General features: G+C 35.8%; 1 protein-coding gene across 2 annotated transcripts in view; it reads left to right on the top strand.

Annotated features, from left to right (window-relative positions):
- Positions 1-21,144, top strand: part of MAP3K21 (mitogen-activated protein kinase kinase kinase 21) — a 47,253-nt gene that overhangs the window by 16,368 nt on the left and 9,741 nt on the right. Inside the window, exons 2-10 of one of the 2 annotated variants that reach the window (XM_054063281.1) lie at positions 2,028-2,208; positions 6,866-7,014; positions 7,691-7,866; positions 12,406-12,646; positions 14,477-14,599; positions 17,184-17,300; positions 17,847-17,997; positions 18,799-18,893; positions 20,206-20,991. In XM_054063281.1, coding sequence (XP_053919256.1) covers positions 2,028-2,208; positions 6,866-7,014; positions 7,691-7,866; positions 12,406-12,646; positions 14,477-14,599; positions 17,184-17,300; positions 17,847-17,997; positions 18,799-18,893; positions 20,206-20,991 — 2,019 coding nt within the window. The remainder of the gene's footprint in view (positions 1-2,027; positions 2,209-6,865; positions 7,015-7,690; positions 7,867-12,405; positions 12,647-14,476; positions 14,600-17,183; positions 17,301-17,846; positions 17,998-18,798; positions 18,894-20,205; positions 20,992-21,144) is intronic. The other variant, XM_054063282.1, reaches the window with a different exon arrangement.

The raw sequence follows: 21,144 nt of genomic DNA on the forward strand, positions 1-21,144 counted from the left end.
AGTGAAGGTTGCTAGGCTACTGCAAGGGAAGCACTTATGGAACAGTACTCAGCTATGCGGAGCATTTTTACTACCCAGCTGCTAAGTAATCTGTGTATAGTATTGCTGTTTTCCTGCCTACTGGCTGGAAAGGGAAGTTTGAACTGCTGAGAAACAGTGTCCCTTTCCATGATGAAACTTGGCCACGTGCCAGTTATTACCTTTTGCAAGACTGACTGTTTTTGGTTTCGGTCACATTGACTGACAAGGAATGTCAGGAATTCTACTGAACATGTTTGAAATGGAAGAGCAAACAATAGGTCTTTGATTCAAGTATAAAACACTTGCATGAATTTGATGTGTTCTGGTGGTGCTGACTGAGCTCTTGGTTGATCTGTACCATTTTGGCCTTCATTTCTTTTACTCTGTGTTAAGAAGCTTACTGAAAATAGAATGTGGGTTGTCTTTTTTTTTTTTCATCTGAGTTTGATGGCATTTTTGTAATATTTGTAAAAGTAATTAAACTGTTCCAGTGAAAATTATTTCTGACAGTTGCAAATGCATGGTCATTAGTTTTTCATCTGTAAGGGAAGGTAATTCTTCATCTGGTTTTTTTATTAATGGGTTCCCTGTAGAGTGTTTTGGCATACATGTAGTTTGAAAACACATGTTTATTGTTCTTCTTATTTGTAATTTAATCCTTGATCTTTGTCCCAGGAGGTCATTTGAACAGAAAGTTAAAGCTTACAGTTACTACAAGTGTCAGAGGAACTGAATAGGGAATTAAAATTATGATATGTTAATAATGATTCCTTTGCATCTGTTGTCTTTCTCCTTGTGAGCTCTGACACAATAGCCCAGTTCTCTTTTCCTTTAACACTGTTTTGTGAAGGTGGATTTACAATTCTGCCAGTTCTGCTGTGTTAACAGCAAGTCAGGCACTAAACACACAGTGTAGAATGCAACAGTAATAAAAGATAATTTACTCTTAAATATCCATGAAGGTGCAGGGGATACAATGTGACATGGATTTGATCCAAGTCCAGTGTCCTGTTGCCATCTAGGGAGTCCCCAGGCAAGGTAACTTCGCTGGTATTCAGTCTCCCTACTTGTACTGATTAGTGGCCCAGGCATTTCTTGAACTTAAACCCACTTTCTATATATCCTCTTTGAGTTGTTTCTGTGAATTGGAATAGATGATTTTAAATCTATGTAAAATAATAGCATTCACATACTATGCTGAGAATGCCACAGTTCACCTACCTGCGTGTTTTGTGAATGACTGCCACGTGTTTGATTCTTATCTCCTAATTTTGATCAATGATGTCCATTTCTTGTGTTAAGAAACCGAACAATTGTTACCTGTAGCTTTCTTCATTCCTTAGATGGTGTTACGGATTTTGTTCTCAGATGTTTCTTTGCCTGGGGGAAGACTGCTTGTCTATTAACTATCCCTTGTACCTGAGGATATGCTGTTTTGAGCACCCTTTTGGTTTCCTTCTTCGTACCTCTTTCAGTCTATTATATACTTGGAGATAAGTAGGAGCCAGAATTGGGTGAAGTATTAAGGATGGATTTTCGACAGTGATATAATGCATCCCAATTTGTTTTATAAGTTTTCTATCAGAATTTTTAAAATTTGGTTTTGGTTTACTACTACTACTATTTTTATTACTTCAGAATCTCATTCCTAAAGGACTACCTTTTTCACAGCCTGTAATAATCTGTGCGATGTTAGGATTCTGGGCTTACTTAAACTTGACTGCTTCACTTTACATCTCTATGGATTTCTTGTACTAGTTTATTATCTGCTCACATAGTTGCATAAAGAACTAGTCACACTGTAGGTATTTCTCACTTTTATTATTTAGAACAGCTTAGAATGATCAAAACACTTTTTTATGTTTATAAAAATAGCAATAATACTTTCACAACTTTTAAAACAGTCAAGTATCTGTGCTGTACAAGTTGTATGTGATATTAATAACAGGACTGCATATTATGATTTTATTCTCATTGCATTAAATTACAAACTCAATCTTTTGCAGTTTTATTGCTAGAGAAGATGGAACACGATGACATTTGTAATAAAACTCTGAAGATTACTGACTTTGGTCTGGCTAGAGAGTGGCACAGAACAACCAAAATGAGTGCAGCAGGGACTTACGCGTGGATGGCTCCAGAAGTTATCAAGTCCTCTATGTTTTCTAAAGGAAGTGATATTTGGAGGTAAGAAGTTTGTCTGCTGAATGCCACATTCAGTAGAACCATTTTAAGGTTTTGGAATGAAATTTTATTTGTGGGGTTTTTTTGTTGTTTCCTAGGTCATTGTCTCAGCGTATGGCAAGTGTAGCTGTTCTAAGAAACTTATTCATTTCTCAGCGTCTAGTTAATTTGATCTGCGTTTAGTTATTTATGACTAACAAATTGGATGAGGAAAGGAAAACAAATTATTATTTTTTGAAGAAAGTGAGATCCCATTAAGAGAAGCCTTTAAAATATCTTGAGACTAAACATAAATAGCCATATGTTCCTGATTATATTAATGTATGGTTGATCTTGTATTGGTATGTTTACTTTATATCAGGTATTTAAAAGTCTTATTCTGCATAAAGAAATGGGATCAGCCAGTTATTATCTTTTATGTCTGATAAATAAGAATAAGCTGCAAATCAGAACTTTGCCAAATGTTGACTTAAATTAGTGCTGGTTTTTGGGGAATCTAGAATGTCATCATATGTAAAAGTGAACATAAGGTTTAAGCTTTTATATTTATAGAGATTTCACTTCCAGTAGCTGGACTGAAGAGCGTTTGTTCAGCACAAAATTGTTTTAACTTTCTCTCCGATTTTAAAAGTGAGGAGCTCCCTATGTTAAATTTGTGAATTTCTTGTTAAAGACATAGTGGATCATATAAATAATGACTCTTAATACTAATGATGTTTTTGAGTGATGTAGTGTAGGATATGTGTATTGTGGAAAGGTAATTTAAACTTCAGTTTTAATTTAGTTCTGCTTTGAAAGGGGGGGAAAGCAGTGATTGCACAATAGGCTCTAAAAGCTGCTGTGCCTCACCCTGAAAAGTCTGCATTTCCTTTCTTTTGAAAAGTTTTCTCTCCAAAGGATCCAGGATAGCTGCTTGGGAAAGGAGGGAAGAACTTTAATCTGTTCTCTCATGCCTTCTTATGCATGTTTTGTGTTGTATAATTATTAAATAGGGTCTTATATTGCTTAGATGCTTGATATTCTACAGCATGAAGTAATACTTTCGGTATTCTCAGAATGATTCTGTATCTGCATTACTGTTTTGTGACACCCACTTATCTTGTGTCTGGAACTGATTTTCAGCATTTTGTTTACATCAGTCTGAGTTGATGCCCAGCTGAGAAACATCTCTGGCTTCATTCTTTTTCCCCATTCTTTCTTCCTTTATTCTTTAATTTTTTTTCTTTTGCGGGGTGGAGGTTGGGTGTAGGCGTTTCCCTAATCAGCTGTATTCCATGCTTAATTACAGGTCCTGTCCAGTCTTGTTGCTGTGATTTTAGGTATCTGAGGGGTTATGCTTTGGTGCAATTATTTTATATTCTGCTGCAACATTAGTTTACATTTTTGGAACCTACAGTATTTCTCTTCTTCGCCTTCTCTCCTGCACGCCTCTCTTGTAAAAATGTAAGTATTTAGCTCAATGATGGACATTAACAGGAGAGGTTTTTAAGTAGAAAGGCTGTGTTGCACAGTATAGTTAAGACCTTCTTGGCTTCTAAAGATTTTCTGCTTACTGCACTTTGATCTATTCTGTTGCTTATCTTTACTCTTTCTTTAAAAGAAAAGCAAATAAGGAATACCCTGGTTATGGGAGTGTTTTTTTAGTTTAAAAAGCATTCAAGTTACAAATTTATAAATGAGTATGTCAGGAAAGTGGTAAACTGTGTACGGAAACATCAGAGTATTTTCGTGCAGTGGCATCCAGGCTGCATGTTCTCACGTGTCATTCTAGATAGCAGAACTGGTGTTTTCCAGGCCCTGCTTGTGTGTCCTGTTATTTTCCAAAGCAGTGTTATAACTACTGCATGTATTTGTCTTTGGCATATGCTTCCAAATTCTAAGAACAAGAGTTCTACTCTTTCAGCCCTACTTTTCCATCAGTCATCACACATTTTTTAGAGGTAGGTTGTATTTGTGCATGAAGCCTGAAAGTGCAAATCTGGCTGCAGATTTCAAAGTGCTGATTCGTGGGCTTCATCAGTGGTCTTCACTGTAACGCCTACCTCCATTGCACAAGCTCCTAGCAAATCTAAGTAGCGCTTACTGTACAGCAGAATTATCAGCTACTTTTGCCTGGCACATTCACATAATTCTGAAATTACTGATGTAGCAGCACATAGTAACCTTTGCTTTAGAAGATGGATTGTAGAGTAAAATAAACTTCGAGAACTTTGATTGCCTTCATTTTGATCAGCTTTTAAAATACATAAAAAGGAAGTTATTGCTGGAATCATATATATATAATGTCTTAAACCACATTTGGCAGCAGGAGAATATTTTTGAAAGTGTATTAATTTTTGTGGTTTAAAAATGTATAATTCAAGCATATTATGCCTGCATTTTTGGCCTTTTCCTGAAGATGGGAAAGGAGATGTCTTTTGCTTTTGTAAAAAAATGCTGTTTCTTAAAAGGTCTGACTGTATACGTAGGACAAATGTACATGGGCTGGTGAAATTTGATACCTCTGTAGTTGAGAGAGTTGATAAGTTGTTCTAGATAATGATAGATAAGTACATCCCAAAACCACCACCATGACAGGACTAAAATGTCTTTAGAGTTCCTCTCCAGTTTCTCCCCTCAGCATTGGCTGTTGGCACTTGATATTAAGACTGCTTTCATTAAAAGAGACATTTTCAGGTTATTGTTGTGTCAGTCTGTTTAAAATTTTACAGCCATCCTCTTGGCACTGTTGAAAACTTAGGATTAAAGACTTGAATTGTAAATATAACCAAAGCTAATAGTGTGACATACTTTTTTAATAAAAGATTGTTTTTAGTTAAATTTATTTTTCTGCTTTACTTCAGAGTTCATGCTAAAATGTCTATATAATAATCTGAACAAAGGGGTTCCTAGAGTTAAGAAAAATCTATGCTTGCTGAGAGAGCATGACATTATTTTTACACTTTCTCAAAGCACATAGATGAGATGTAGTCTTCCACCATGCATAGAATGTGTAGCAAGTGTTGTACTCATTGCCAGAAGTACTACTGAGTTTAAACAAAATCAGAATTCATTATTTTATTCTCCTTTGAGTATACAAGCAAGTGCAGAGTTTAGAGTGGAAGAATTTAGATGAAATTATTAAGAAGCCAGACCTTCCCCCACCCTCGAATGTTTTTAGGAATTGACTGCATTCCTCAGCTTTTGATGAACTTTTTAAACTGATTCATTAGTTTTCTAAGGTTTTATGGTATTTAGAACTTTGCAGGTAAACAGAATGTACATGAACAAAACACTGTTTGTGTTGATATTGCGTAGTTTGCTGTTTTATTATTAATTAAAGTGATGTTGTATGGTCTTGTATAATGCCGGATGACTTTTCCTCACTCTCTCCTTAATAAGAAAACTTAGCTAGTGTTGTTCTCTTCTTGTCACTGCTGTAGTTGAACTGGTATTTCTAGTACTAGGGGGTGCATAGTAAGGGAAGGGGTACGTATAGACCTTACCTCCCCAGTAATGTATTTCTTGAGTTCAGTCTAATCCTGCAAAACTTGCATGTAGTTTCTTCACACACCTGGAGAGAACAGCACATAGCAATGCTTTGTAATCTGTTTTTTTTCCTTTTGCCTGCTCACTTCACTATTCAAAAGCGGCAATATGTTAGCCTTTATATCCTCATTCTATAGATGGGGGTTCTCTGCCAGGAAGTGAAGGAGAGGAACAGGACTAAACCCAGTCATAAAGTCTACGTAGGTGTAGAATCTAAAAGGAGTAATTTCTGCTTCCACAAAAATGACTGCGAAAGCAATCCATTTCATTGGTGGGTGTAGAGGAGCTCTAGAGCAACAGCAGAGAGTGTGCTGTCCCAGCTCTTTATGTAGGTGCTTGGATCATTTGAGCGAGGCAAGTGTTGCGAATACAGACCCAAAGAAGGTAAAAGCAACACTCAGCTCATCTAGAATGGAGAGTATAGCAGAAATTCTTGTGATTAATGTTGGTGCAATAGGAATTCCCATGATTCTTGATTTCTGAACCTGATGCTGAGATGAGATCTCTTCATGCCACCACCTTGCACTGGAGGCAGTATTGTTTTGTTTGGGGGTTGTTTTTTTAAGTTTGGAGAAATTAGTTGTGTGTGTGTGTATGTAATAATTTCTCAAGCTTGTTGCATCTTCTGTGGGAAATTAAAAATTAACAGGACTTTATATAACACACAAAAAATTTGAAGTGCAACATTCCAAACAAAGCTGGGGCTTTTCTGATGGTTTTTATTACTATTATTTTTTTTAAAAATTGGCATGTACATCTAGGTAACTTGTTGGGAAATGTTTTTTCCTTCATTTTGTTTGTCTGGGTTTTGGTGGAGAGAAAGTTGCTTGCTTTCCTGTCCTTCATATTTCTGATTTTGAGATTAACATGATGCTGGCATTTCTATTAAAGTTACCTCAGGCTACATTTTGAATAGAAGTGTGGGCCAGTCTTACAGTGGCATCCAGTTTGGTTACTCAGTATTAGTGGAAAGGTGCAGGATGACTGAAGTAGAGCCGACTCTTAAAGACATTCACTCTTGATGTTGGAAATCCTTGTGAATTTCAGTGCATAGTTGGACAGAAACTTGTTCTTAAGTAAACAGTGTGTCAGTATTCAGAAAATAATTGTTTTAAAAAATTACCTTTTGTAGTTATGGAGTGTTGCTGTGGGAACTGCTTACAGGAGAAGTTCCTTACCGTGGCATTGATGGCCTTGCTGTGGCTTACGGAGTTGCTGTCAATAAGCTGACTTTGCCCATTCCATCCACCTGCCCTGAACCATTTGCAAAACTAATGAAAGGTATCTATGTTATTTCTTCCTATATATTTAAGTAGTTATGTTTTGAGGGTATGTATCCTTGCTTGTACCAGTCATGGGGTGGCAAAATAAGCACCTCATTTGATGATGTGCTGTGTACGAAGTATTTTATTTTCTTTACACAGCTACCTGGTGTTACAGATCATGTAGTATTACAGTTTACCACAAGTTTCTCAGTAGTGACACAGTACATCAGGTTTTACTGATTTCCCTTTACATTCAAATTGCATTAATTTTCATAAACTACAGGATATAAATTTTCCTAAACTACAGATTAGTACAGAATCAAGATTAACATCCCAAAAGGAAGAATGGCAAGCGTCATTTTTTTTTTTCCTCTGTCTCTTCCTGCACATCAAAAATGTTTTGGAAATACCTTAGAGAGAAATAAACATTGCTTGCTAATGGCTATTTCCTTGTTTGTTGAATTTCTTTACCTCTACTATGTATCCCTTCTGATTGTAAAGATAGAGATGAAAAAAATTGACTATTAATACAAAACAAGTCCTACACATACAAGTAGGTAGATGTCACTTCCATAAATAGAAAAGGAACTGGGGAAAGCCTTGCAGGTAAAGGGAAAGCATTAGAACTACAAGTACAGTATTTTTCAATAAGTTCTGTGTATTATAACTGATGGGATTTTGATAAATTCTAGAATGCTGGGAGCAGGACCCTCATATCCGACCATCGTTTGCCTTAATTCTTGAACAGCTTACTGCCATTGAAGGGGCAGTAATGGCTGAAATGCCTCAAGAATCTTTCCACTCCATGCAAGATGATTGGAAATTGGAAATTCAACAGATATTCAATGAACTGAGGACCAAGGAAAAAGTAAGTTTTGGGGTTTTTTTTTTTTTTGCATGACATTGAAGGAAGGGTATGTGTGTGTACATACACATCACTGCTGTGATGCAGCAGTTCTGAACTTTTGAATTGTAGCTTACCGATATAATACTAGAAACCTGATATAGTAGCGAGATGCACTTGACACAGGATAAACTACATGGAAGGGAGGATTTATTCTCTCATCATAACATTGTTAAATTAAGTTGCCTATACTTGGGGATGTACTGTTCTTAATTTCCATTAACCTGTTTCTGGGCAGTAATTTTAAGATAACTCGAACTGTCTAGCAGCAAGTTTAGTTGACAAAAAAGAATTAAATACTGGTTTTCTCAAATTTCAGACAATGTTGCTTTTCCACTTTCTTCCTTACAGAACACTTTATTGGTTTTGTTATGCTAAAACTATAGTCTGAGCTACTTCTGTGGAAGTGAAATGTTGCGTTTGACATGAAGAGTAATATTTTTTTAGTAAGTGAGGGTTATCATATGAATGGCTCGTTCAAGAAATACAAGCAGTTGAAAAAGAAACGTATCCACACTGGTGTCCCCAAGGAAAATGGATTGTAGATCTGTAAATAGGACACATAGTCTCTTTTTAAAATGTCATTTTTTTCTTGAGTATTTGAATGCATCACTTAACAAACAAACCAGAGTTTATTTACCCCTTAGATAATCTTTATAACCATTGCAAATTTTTACCCGCTACTGAACATTCTCCTCAGTTGTGGCAAGGGAAAACTTTTCGTCCTGTTATCTGACTGTATCACATGCCTTCTTTTCCAAAAATGGAATAGTGTTTTCATCCCTCCTCTTTCTGAACACACTGATAGTACCAATCTCTTTCAGTGCTGCAGTTTAGGAAATCATCTTGGTAGATATTAATAAGATTGATTAAGTCAAATTTGTACTTGTGAATCAGCAAATTCAGTTTATCTTCTTTGTTATCTTGATTCCCGTCACTGATCTTCCTTCCATATTCTTATATCATGATACATTTGTCCTAGATGAGCACTCACTTAATTCTCTGCCCTCTCTTTTAGTTCCTTCAACCATATTTTAATCACCCTGAGGGTTTAGATGTTCCTTTAGACAACTTGATAAAGATAGCAGTTGGAATAGGCCAGGTGTCAAGTCCCTGTTAGAAATACTTCTAGTAGAAACAGATTCCCTCTTTGCCAATCTTTATTGCAGTATAATTATTGCCTTGTATATATTTGTTGTTTGTTTTTCATTAAGTGGTAATATATGAGGAGGAAGAAAGTTGAGGTATAGTGACTCGTGATGAAATCTTTATAAAAGACATAGTCACTTAGCTTTTACAAAAGAAAAAACTTAAATTCTTGGCTTGCTAGTCACTGTCAGCAGCTGTTGTCCCTTGATGCTTCTCATCAAGTGTCACAAATGGCTGTTTGTGGGCTATTGGTTTGTGATAGGTGTGACAGGTACAGATCTACAGTGATAACAACAAATGTGGTATGAGAATTTATTGATCACCAATGAGACTGTAGTATAATCAGTAATAATCTTACGTACCTCTTATCTGCCTTTTTCTCCATCCTCTGTTTTTCCGTCTTCTATTAAGTGTTGCCAATGTAGGCTGTGCCTTGTCTGCAGCGGGCATAACAGTTGCTAGAGCTGGGCTGTGTGCCTCTGTAGCTGTCAGATCTTTTCCTTTCTAGATGTGTTATAGACTTTACAGAGAGTAGACACTTCCCTTTTCACTTATCATGGGTTTGCCAGCCATTTTATTTACTTACCACAACCTGCCATAGAGCATAACTCTTTTATGCCCCTTCAGCAATTGTTCAACCAACCATTTTCCCCTTTTCACTCTGAAAGCATCTCCATTCATTGTTTTGGGGTTTTTTTTTTGTTTTGTTTTGTTTGTGTTTTATGGAGGCGTTAGTCCAGTATGAGATTTCCTATTGAAATAAATCTGACTAAATCAAGTTAGGATTAAATAAGTCAGAGCAAAGCTTTGGGAGAAGAGTCATGGTTTTGGTGTAAAAGTGAATTAAGCTTAATTAGGGAGGGGAAAGATAAAATGAAATTTACTTCTCGTAAAATGTAAAATGCCAAAATAAATGCATCTCCAAAGGCATCTGCCCTAATTAGCTAAACCTGTTTAAGAATCTTTTCATATGTGCAGGCTATTTAATTTGGCACATTATCAATATTTCTGACAGGTACTAGGGAGAAATCAAATCTATGAAGTATTTATATAACAATATTATTAATAACACACACGTAAAAAATCCTTCATGGAGTCTCATGTCTGTAAAAGAACTTCTGTAGCTGGAGGAATTTCCTCAAGGGCTTGCTGTAAATGAGCGATGGTGACGCCCACTCCAAGGGAAGATCACAATCTTTTGACAAGCATTCTTGAGCAACTTAAATAGAAAATTCTTTCCTAGCTTCCTTTTAATGGGTGTTTTAATTGTAGAGTGGTGTAGAAATGTTGCATAACTAATTGCAATAAGTCTGGTTTTAATTAGTTTATTTGGAAAAGAGTAAATAGTTGTTTCCTCACTGAGAGTATTATATTTTCTAGACTGCCTTTTCAATATGCATCCTCGATTTTTGTCTGGTTACTCAGTTTTATGAAACCTGGATTTGAGGACAAGAGACAGATAATCAACAGTTTTCATTGATAATCAACTGTATCAATACAATAACAAATATCTTTTCTATTTAGCCTTTAAAGTATCTTTATTCTAAATTTGAATTCATGCAACTTCTGCTTGTAGCCCTTGTTTTAGGTTGTCCAGTTTTGACTGGACAGGAGGAGGAGGAAAATTAGAATTGGCAGCAATCTCTAAATTAAGTGATTAAATATCTTTACAAAACAAAATAAAACAAAAACAACCCCAAAAATCTTACTTGCTGTCATGAAGACACTCCTTTGAATTTTCAAGAGTTAGAATTGCCTTTTTTGGAACGGTGTATGTTAAGCAGAGTGGATTTTTCTTAAAATATTGTGTTGAAACAAGCTCCCTTACACTTAGAATACTGTATGAATTTTGTCAATAGTTTCAATTAAATTTGAAAATAATAAGCAGTGCGTGTACTCTCTAGTTCTAAAGGCTGTAGTTCTAAAGTATCTTTTGAGAAACAGATACTTCTCGCTGAACCAGATTCAGTGCTAAAACTGTCTTTTGACATCCATAGTCTTTTTGGCAGGAACAGGTGTGGTAGTTCTGCTCATTTGAAAACACTAAAGTAATACAGTTCAGAAACTATTTAATTCAAGAGAAAGTGGGAGTTATAAAGTACAGAAAATATAGGTGATTTGCTTCTGCTGTATGTGTTAAGGAATTGTGCTGGCATATAACATTGATGGATATAACATTGATGGTGAGCAGAAGTAGGCAGTCTGCTTTGAAAAAGACCTAATCAAAAGATACCACAATTGTAAGAGTCTACAGTGACAAAATGAAGGAATTTTAAATAGGAATAAGGTTCTTATATGTATCCAGAACTTTTAGCATAGCTTAATTTCAAATTCTGTTTTTTCTATTTTGAATTTAATTTCCATTTCTATCCAGGTAGTAGTTACATAGACATATGTAAAAATGAAAAAATGACATAGTGAGAAACATACTGTGTCAGTCATCTTAGCTTCTCCTTTTCCTCTAGTCTCTTTTATTAGCAGTACTGATTGCAACATATCTGGGTAAGTCTGTCTCATCTATCATATGCCCCATACTTTGAAGGGAGGTCTATTTAAATTTCAGCTACATTTTAACAGATTTTGGAAGCTGAAGACTATTTTAAGATTGTAGGTTTACAGCTGTTTAGCCTTAGGGATTCATTTATCCTGAAAAATTAACTAGCTTCCTCAGTAATGCTTTTCCTTCTCCAAAAGAATAAAGGGAAAAGAACAACTGTTCTGTGAGATTGATGGATGGCGAGTCTATGTGGTGTAATTCAGTGGTTAGTAGCTGTTTGATGTTACACAGATAGCTGCTAGATTTTAATTAGGAAACAGCTGTCTTCTATCTTATGACTTGGTTTATCCTATTACACTAACCATCATTCCGTGTAATACTGATTGCTTTTCTAGATAGAAAACTGCTACTTAATACATGGCTGAAAAACAGGAAAGGCTAGAAAACTTAAGATAAAAGCATTCATTAGTGTATTTGTCAGGTCATTGGCTTCGTTAGTGCATGGGAGCTAGCTAAAAGCAGCTCTCATGCTGTGAATGGCTCTGATATGAAGTACTTTGAGCACATTTTCTGCTAGGCTGTAAGCTGATAATCTTTGATTATATGTGTTTATCCCCATCACCAGTGCTCACCTACCTAAGTAAAGTGACTCCAGTTAAAAGGAAATCTATATAATGGTTGATTGTGTCTGGATTCAGAATCTAGGTTTATGCAGAAGGGAGGCCTTTCAGAAGGTTGTACATGCATGTTACATGTACATAGTGCATTATGAAAATAGAAAAGGAATACTGTGCACTTTGTGTATCCTTTAATAAAACCTTCAGATTATTACTTAATTGTGTGAATCTTGTCTTCAGGAACTTCGATCACGAGAAGAGGAGTTGACAAGAGCAGCTCTTCAGCAAAAGTCTCAAGAAGAATTACTTAAACGCCGTGAGCAACAGTTAGCGGAGCGTGAAATCGATGTACTAGAGCGTGAGCTGAATATCATGATATTCCAGTTAAATCAAGAGAAACCAAATGTAAAGAAGAGGAAAGGCAAATTTAAAAGAAGCCGGTTAAAACTGAAAGATGGGCACAGGATTAGTTTGCCATCAGGTTTGCAATTTCAGAATATATGTTACAACTAAGTATACAGGCTTCAGTTCCGTGGTTAATATTTTCAGTACTGACTACTGTTTTAATTCATTGCCAGGTTCTTCTATTCTAATAGTGCAAAAGGAGGAGGCAAGAATTGTATAACCCTTTCCCCCATCCTCTGCCCTAGAGAAAACAGCTATCAAATATTCTTGTGGAATAGTCTTCGTTTCAACTGGAAGAATCTGGTGGCTGATTCAGCTAGAAATTTGCAGGGAAAGGTTAACAGCATGTGAGGCAAATGATTTAAGAATGGTTTGAAGTTCAGAGTTTTGCTGTAATTCTTCTTATGCAGATAGAAAGTATGTTTTTATCACATCCCACAACTTTTTAACATAATCAAATTTTAGTACTGTTTGCCCTAAACTTGCAAATACATAATACAAAAGCAGCACGTTGTAAAGGCTGGAGGTACAGGTGTGGCAGGCCCAAATTGGCTTGCTACTTGCAGTTGCAAATAAAACAGCAGTTACAGTCTTCGGTGCCTTATTTCTTGCAGGAAAACACTGTAGCAGCAGCTGAAGATATTATTTCAGAATGCAAGTGAACGGTAGAGCATTTAATTCCCCCCATGAATGCATTAAAATGTCCCTTTTGCTAAGGAGATGTGTTTGTAGAGTGTCAGGGTTCTTTTAGTGTCAGGGACTGGTTCAGTGATGGCTTTTTAATGTTGCCACGAGATGGCACTATGGAGACTCACGGTTACCCCAAGGGTTGGAAAGCCTTCAAAAGCAGTACCAAGCATCCTGGTGATGATGGATTTCCTTTCAGTGGCTTACAGGTCAAGTCTGTCAGTTCATTACTAATGCAGTAAGAAGTCATACTAGCACAGTTCTGACCAAATCGTAGCTGTCTTGTAGCTGGAAAGAGACAAAGAGGGCAGTGATATTTAGAGTACTGTTTCAGCCCTTGTCAAATAAGTTTGGTTTTCCTTGTTTTAAAAATAATAGTAGTAGTAAATAAAATAAAAATCATGCTCCAGCCTCCCAGACAGACATGTTAGATTGGTTCATGGTGGATCACAGGTTTAGGCTAAATATTTGGTCCTTTGTTTCCAGTTCTGCTAATGTTTAATTTCAAAAAGTGATAAAAGAAATGGTTTTATTCAGAATATCTCTTAGCTCTTTGTTGTCAAGAGTCATCCAAATAAGCTTATCCTTGATACGTGTCTGTTGTTAAGAATAGCATACAATCTGATAGCACTGATGGTGGGAATTAGAGAGATGCATATGGTAAAATTTTATTTCGTAAAACATTTTCTTCTTGCCTTTTGTTCTTCTTTTATCACTACATTGCTATAAATATTTGTAATTTTGTAGTTTGGTGTCTTGTTTTTTTGACACACTGGTAGATGTGACATCTTTGTTAATGCTACTTTTTATGGTGTCTATGAATTATGTTTTAAAAGAAATAAGGCAAATCTGATGGCCAGGAATATTGGTTGATTTGAGATGAAATATTGACATATTTCTTCCCCTCTGTGAAAACCAACAACAGTTTGTGATTTGAATGCTCCTCAGTTCGGGTCCACTTGGACCTACCTGCTTTTGTTGATGTTACTGCAAAGCTGTCATACAGTGTCTGTAAAGCTGCAAAGCCAGTTTGACTCAATACTGAAATTGTTAAATTGAGTGTTAGTTTGTCAGTGCTTTTAATATGAACATCTGTTATGCTATCAAGTCTAATTCATTATATAGCTTTAATTGTTTTAAGAAGTACAGCAGTATAATCTTCTGAAGCTTTTTTTTTTAATTGAGAACAATAAAACTGATGTGTTTTGCTCTCTTACAGATTTCCAGCATAAAATAACAGTGCAGGCCTCTCCTAATCTAGATAAGAGGAGGAGTTTAAACAGTAACAGCTCAAGTCCATCTAGTAGCCCTACAATAATTCCTCGTCTTCGAGCTATACAACGTAAGTTTCCACCATTTCTATTTGTTCATTTGGTTAATAAAGACTGTTCCATACAATAACTGAAACATTATTAATAGTATCAGATTCCAGACAGATTTCAGTCTGACTTCGAGGTACGTTAACTTGTTCTAACATTTTAAACTTGTTCTTTGATGGGAGGGATAATCTTGCTAAAATGCTAATTAATTTTCAGTAATTCAAAATTATTGTGAATACTTTAAATGGTATCTTTCCTTGATAACTTCAGGAACAGTTTTGTGAACTGATTGGGATAAAACAATGAAGAACCAAAATTTATAAAGGCAAAGCATCACGTTTAGAACACATGTAAGATGGAAAACAGCTTTTTAGTAGGTATAGGAATTGATAAAGGAAATCAATTATGGACTATTAAAAGAAAAAGGAAAAAAAAAAGGAAGATCCAGAGAATAAGGAAGTCTTGTAAATTGGAAAGACCAAAGAATCAGCCAGCAACCCAGCTTGCTTATGTCAAAATGGGGAAGCAAGCTTTAAGCAAATACAAACTCAGAAGAAAATAGAGAAGAAAGCTTGCTTTAGGTTTTTTGAAAACAAGAGAAAGAAACAAAAATTAAATTGTGGGTACATGGGTACACTTGTAGGTCTACTTTATTCTATATACACTGATGACAGAGGGAAGGTGTGTTCATGGTCATGTAGTGGAAGAACTGTGAATATGGAAGAAAACCGAGCATATTGTTACAGTGAAACCTACATTTATATTTGGGAGTGACATATGTAGTGGTAGAAAACAATTCCTGTACTGTCTGACTTGTTGTGCAAAGCAGATTGTCTGTTTATCCATGCTCAGCCTGGAGTGCCTTTAAGTTTCTCTCTATATATGAAATGAGTGGAACCTGTTCCATGTGATTGCTTATGGATGGTGACTATCTTCTCTTGCAAGGGCAGTCACCTCTGAGAGAAATTACTTCAGAATCTGGCTTTGTCAGATGTTCAGATGTAAATACAGAGGAGGGGAAATCAAAATGCAGGTAGATAGTTTAAAGAATTTAAAAAAAAAAAAAATCAGCTTGAAACTTTGTTTAAAGTTTGTATAGAAACTAGATCTCCTCTCCTTTTGGAACACCTCTGCCTTACAAAATCTTTTTAATTATTAATGTCTAAAGGAGAAGTGGTGTCTTTTGCAGCAGTAGCTATTATTTGTTTGAACTGTAACTGATAACTGATATGATTCACTGGGTGTAGACCATTACTACCCATGCATTGTGGATGGAGGAGAGGTGGACAAACCCTGTGTTGCTTTTCTTTTAATGAAAATTTGAGATAGAAAGGAAATTACATAGTCTTTTACATAAGTTATCTGACACAGTATCTATGTTGATAATGGTATCCCAGCTTCAAATATGTGGTGGGGTTTTTTTGGTTGTTTTTTAACTGCAGAAACTACTTTTTCTTAGTAGAATGTCATAATTGCATATAAACAAGTCTGCCTTGTTTTCTTTGATTCTTCTTGCACTGTATGGAAATGCTAGAAAAGAGGCAAGTATTGGGTATTGTAATGTTTCTGAGAAGTTGAGTGTTTTTTTTTTAAATACATAGCCTTATGTAAGCCATAGGAGTGCCACTCCTTGTGTGTATGCTAAGTGCCACTGGGGATTTTTCTTTTGTTTTCTTTTTTTTTCTTGTTTTTTATGTTTAAGCAGACATTTTTATTTGTAGGACATATAGGACAACATTAAAGGCTCTCCTTTAAAAGAAGTACACTTATGTTTCTGGGTTTGGATCCGCAGGCTTTACCTAAAAGCTTATCAGATCTCTCATGAGTATCTAACTGAAAACAATTTAGCTTCCACACCCATCTGCACCTGTGCAAAATAAATGCTCTTTCCCACAATGATGTTTTATCTTGATTTAACTTCAAAGTGTCTTTGTTTCAAGGAGACTTGTTCAAATACAGGTGATTTGAACAGGCGTATCTAACAATTGGTTACTTGATCACTTCACTTGATCATGAGCAAGACTAACTTCCAAATCCCAAAATTTTTAAGTTAAAATAAAAATATAGTTAGTTATAAATCTTGTTATTTAAACAAATATGGCTGATTTTTAAAGGTATTGTAAAAGGAGGAGAAGAACCAGTACGATATATGTTGCATAGGTCCTGGAATGTGGTTGAAAAATAGTGTGAAGAAGTGTATTACAGGGGAGGCTGTGATGGCAAGAAGGTGTACGGTGAGTCAGACAGAGTGCTGTGTGGTGCAAGAGTGGCAGAACCATGGGCATGTAAATGCCACCTAATATATCATGTTGTTAGAACTGGCTAAGTTATTTTTCTCTTAGGTCTTTCTGTCACGGCTGTAAGCATGCCCCATTGAGAGCAAGTTACTGTTCCAGTTATTCAGTCATATATGAAAATCTACTTGCCTAGATCTGGCCTTGAAAAGAGGATCCTCTGAACTTTGCAGTAAAATCCCTCTATCAAAATATAATTAACTCTTTATAGATCTGGGTTTCACGACCCAAAGGTAAAAATAAAGGAAACAGTTTCATTTCTGAAATCAACTTGACTAAGGCGCCTACTACATTCTCTTGATTTTTTTCTCAGTGATTCCCAAAACAGATATGCACACAACTAATGGCCGAAGAAACAGTGTATATGTATACCAGCAAGATGTAGATATCACAAGTGAATATGAACTTCCCAGTGGGGTTATGAAAAAAGGCAAGATTTCATTATGTTTCAAGGGTGTTGGTTCTGTTTAATTCAACAGTTGAGACAGTGACAGACTAAGCATTTAATAAAGGTTAGACACTTTAAAAGTACAATTTGTTTTGGGGTAGTGGGAAAGAAAATGTTAATCATTGTCACAATTGGAATATTCTGTTTTGGTTTATATCAGTAGTTTCACAGCCTACATTTTCTTCATTGAAATTTAAGTGCTCAGTCTAACTCACTTGTCTGAATTACCTAAATATAATGTTCTCCATTAAAGGAAGCATGGAAAGTATGATTGGTTTGCCACTTGATCTTTAATTTGGGTCTCTTGTCAGCTAATAAATTATTTTTCTTGCTTGCTCATCTTTTTTGATCAGTGCAGCTTGTGTGGTGGTTTTTGTAAAAGAAAAAGATTCACATTTTGTCTACTTCTTGTATTATTATTTCAGAATGTTTTTGCATTGGAGAAAATACTCTGTTGAAATTACCTTGGGTTTAGATATACTATTTACGTGTGGGTTTTTTGTTTGTGTTTTTAAATCCAATCTCTAGTAACATCAGATGAAAGCAACAGAACTTGGGGAAGGAGTACAACTTACCACCAAGAAGAGTTTGAAGATGTGAAGAGAAATTTTAAAAAGAGAGGTTGTACATGGGGACCAAGTTCAGTACAAACAAAGGATCGTGCAGATTGTAAGGACAAGTATGTCTACTATATTTTGTTGTTTGATAATACTAAACGTTCTTGGTAATTGAATCACTAATGTAGATAATGAGTAAGAAGATCTGCAGTTAAAGCTAAAACTCAGTCCTGCGTTTTAATTGATTTAAAAATTACATTAATAATGAGCAGCTCCCCGACATAGACTTGAGTACTAAACTTACTTACATTAATGTTTTAGTGTCTCTTATCTATTGCTCTTTATCTCTGTTTTTTGAGACTTGGAACATACTGGGATGCTGAGTTACTAATACCTACCAGGCATTCATGACCTATGTTTCTTGCTCTTCCTAAGATTGACTTGAGGAACTGCAAGCATGGCCCCCAGTGGGCACTTCCAGTACAATTAAATAAGACTGACTGACCTTGCTTACGTGAAGAACAATTCAATAGAAGTAACGTCATTTACACTGGCAGACACCTTGGACACTTTCACTTTCAGATATTTTTGATTAATTAGAACTGGAGATCAGCAGTTTTTCTGAAGCTAGAGATCCTTTTTCTTGTCTCTTCTAGTATAGGAAATTATTTATTACGCTTTCTTTTTAGGCCTGAAATTTTCATTTTACAAGAAATACCTGATATATAAGGCATGTGTCAGTTTATAATCATATGGTTCTGTGCTGTTATATGCAATTTGTTTACCTTTGGAAAGCTTTTCTGTTTTCAAGTTGCATACTGCATGTCTATAGTTTAAAAAGAAAGATGTTTTAGTAATTTTCTATCAAAGTGTATATAAGCGTGATATCCCCTGTAATATCAACATGACTGTTGTTATTTCAGAGTAAGACCCCTTTCAGATGGCAGCAACCCTTGGTCAACCCTTTTAATGAAAAATCAGAAGGGTGTTCCCTTAGCTTCACTATTTGTGGACCAAGGTAAGAGCTGATATTTTTAAAAAGTGAAATTTGCCATATAATGGCATTAAATCTGATAAATTGTGTTGCTTGAATTCCTCAAGGATTATTCAGATTATTATAAGAATAGTCATGCAACAAATAATTTTCCAGTGTAAAAAACGTATATTTAAAAAAATGCAATGTTAATTTCTTCATGTTTCCAGCTTTAGCAGCTAAGAAATACACATGGTGTGTTAGAAATATCACAGATTATTTTTTTTTCCAACATTTTTGAGTTGCAAGTTGGTCTGAGAGTTGTGTAGTCACCATATTTTAGCTTCTTTTTAAAAGAAATACCTAAATCAGTAATTGTCTTGACATGTGATATAACTTGGTGTCTATACCAGTGGCTAGATTTATGCCAGCTGGAAGGGGAAATGGTAAGCTCTTGTAATACTGCTTTTTTTTCTGTTCCCCAGGAAAAAAGCATTTTCATTTTCCTGTATACTGGTAGGGGTATAAATCAAGGTTTCATCAGTAGTAATTTTATAGATTTATTAGCTTACTACTAAGACCGTATACAGAGAGAAGATTATACTAGTTTACATATTTGAATTTCAAATATTTCTGCATTTATTCTGTAGCATTCAGTAACTTATAGTAGAATAACACATACAAGCCAAATTATACCTTCATTTTATTTGTCATTAGGTGTGAGGTGTTAAATTTACTTTTCACTCCAGACCACCATGACCTAGTGAATTAATTGGAAAAATGTCTTGTAATTCACTGGATTTTGGAACACTGCTTAATTGAAAGTGTTGTAAAGAATGTGTTCTAGATCTTATGTGACAGTTTGTGTAAATTACTTCACTGTAATCCATACACAGAAATATTTTCCATGTTATTTGAAAAGCACTACCAAAGTGTTGCAAATTCTCAAATATCACTGAAAATGCAAAGACAATATCTGGTCTCCAACTGTGCTGAGTGCATAAAGGATGGGAGATATGTCATCCCTCTCTTAAAATAGAGGGAAATCTTTCAGATGTGGAAAAACCAATTTGTTGACAGTTAACTCATGCACTCAGGAAGATTGATCTGAAATTGTAGCAAAATTATACTTTTGCAATTTTAAAGACTATTAAGAGAACATGAAGAGGTTTAGTCTTAGGATGCGTTTCTGAATCTTACAATCAGTCTCAGCTTCTGACTGTATCCAAGGGTGGCGTACAATTTGCCTGAAGCTTAATACTTGTGCAAGTGAAAGGAAATCATAGTGTACCTATGCAGGCGTGCAACAGCAAAGTAGCTGAATTGCAATCTTAAAGAATACTGTAATGTTTTATAGGTGCCAGTACTGATAAGAAACATCTCCCTGAAGGTTTGGACAGTAAAAGACCAAAGCCAATTAAGTTGCCGAATCAGGCCTATATTAATCTACCTCTTTGGAAAGATGATCAGGGAGAGAATACAGTAGAAAATGAGAGCTTTGAAGAAGGAACTTCTGCTAGTTCTACAAATAGTACTCCTCAAATGACACCCACAAACAGCCTGAGCAGGCCGCTGCAGAAAAAGAAGACTGATTCAGTGCTGTATGGGTGTGCTGTCCTCCTTGCGTCTGTTGCCCTGGGCTTAGATATCAGAGAGCTGAACAAATCGCAGGGTCCAGACGAACTCTTGCCTAAAGATGAGAAGAAGAAGCGTGATGGAATATTTCTGCGTGCTTCCAAATTTCGCAGGAGTGCCAGCCCTACAAGACTGCAATCCAGAAAAGAGGAAACAAGTATTCCATCTCTAAATCCAGCTGCAAATACTGTGAATCTTCTTTCTATGCCCTCCATTTCCACAAAATGCCTACTTCAGTCTGACAGTGAAGATGCATTTGTAAGCACTGTGCTTGGTGATTGGGGTCCATGTAGTTCCACTGATGAATTCTCATCTGAAACTTGTGAAACTAAGAGAGAACAGAGGACACAGCTGGCTCCTAACACAGTTTCTGCACAATTAAAAAGTCAACCTTTTAATCTTTGTCTGAAACAAGAATCTCAGAATGTGCCAAACGATTCCTCGAAAAAGTTGTGTGTGTTGGGTCACAGGCGAACCTTATCGGATGGAAACAATTTTCAAACCACAGGTGAGTAATGAACTTAAAAATGTAAGGGATTTTTAAGTATAGAAACAGAAAATGCAGGGAAGCTGGCTGCTCACTGAGTTCTGAAGATTTTTGTTACCCTGTTGTGTTAGCTGAGCCACCATAGTTGTACGTGGGTAAGTCTTCTGTGTCTAA

This window comes from Cuculus canorus, chromosome 3 (assembly GCF_017976375.1).
Source record: "Cuculus canorus isolate bCucCan1 chromosome 3, bCucCan1.pri, whole genome shotgun sequence".
Lineage (NCBI taxonomy): Eukaryota > Metazoa > Chordata > Aves > Cuculiformes > Cuculidae > Cuculus > Cuculus canorus.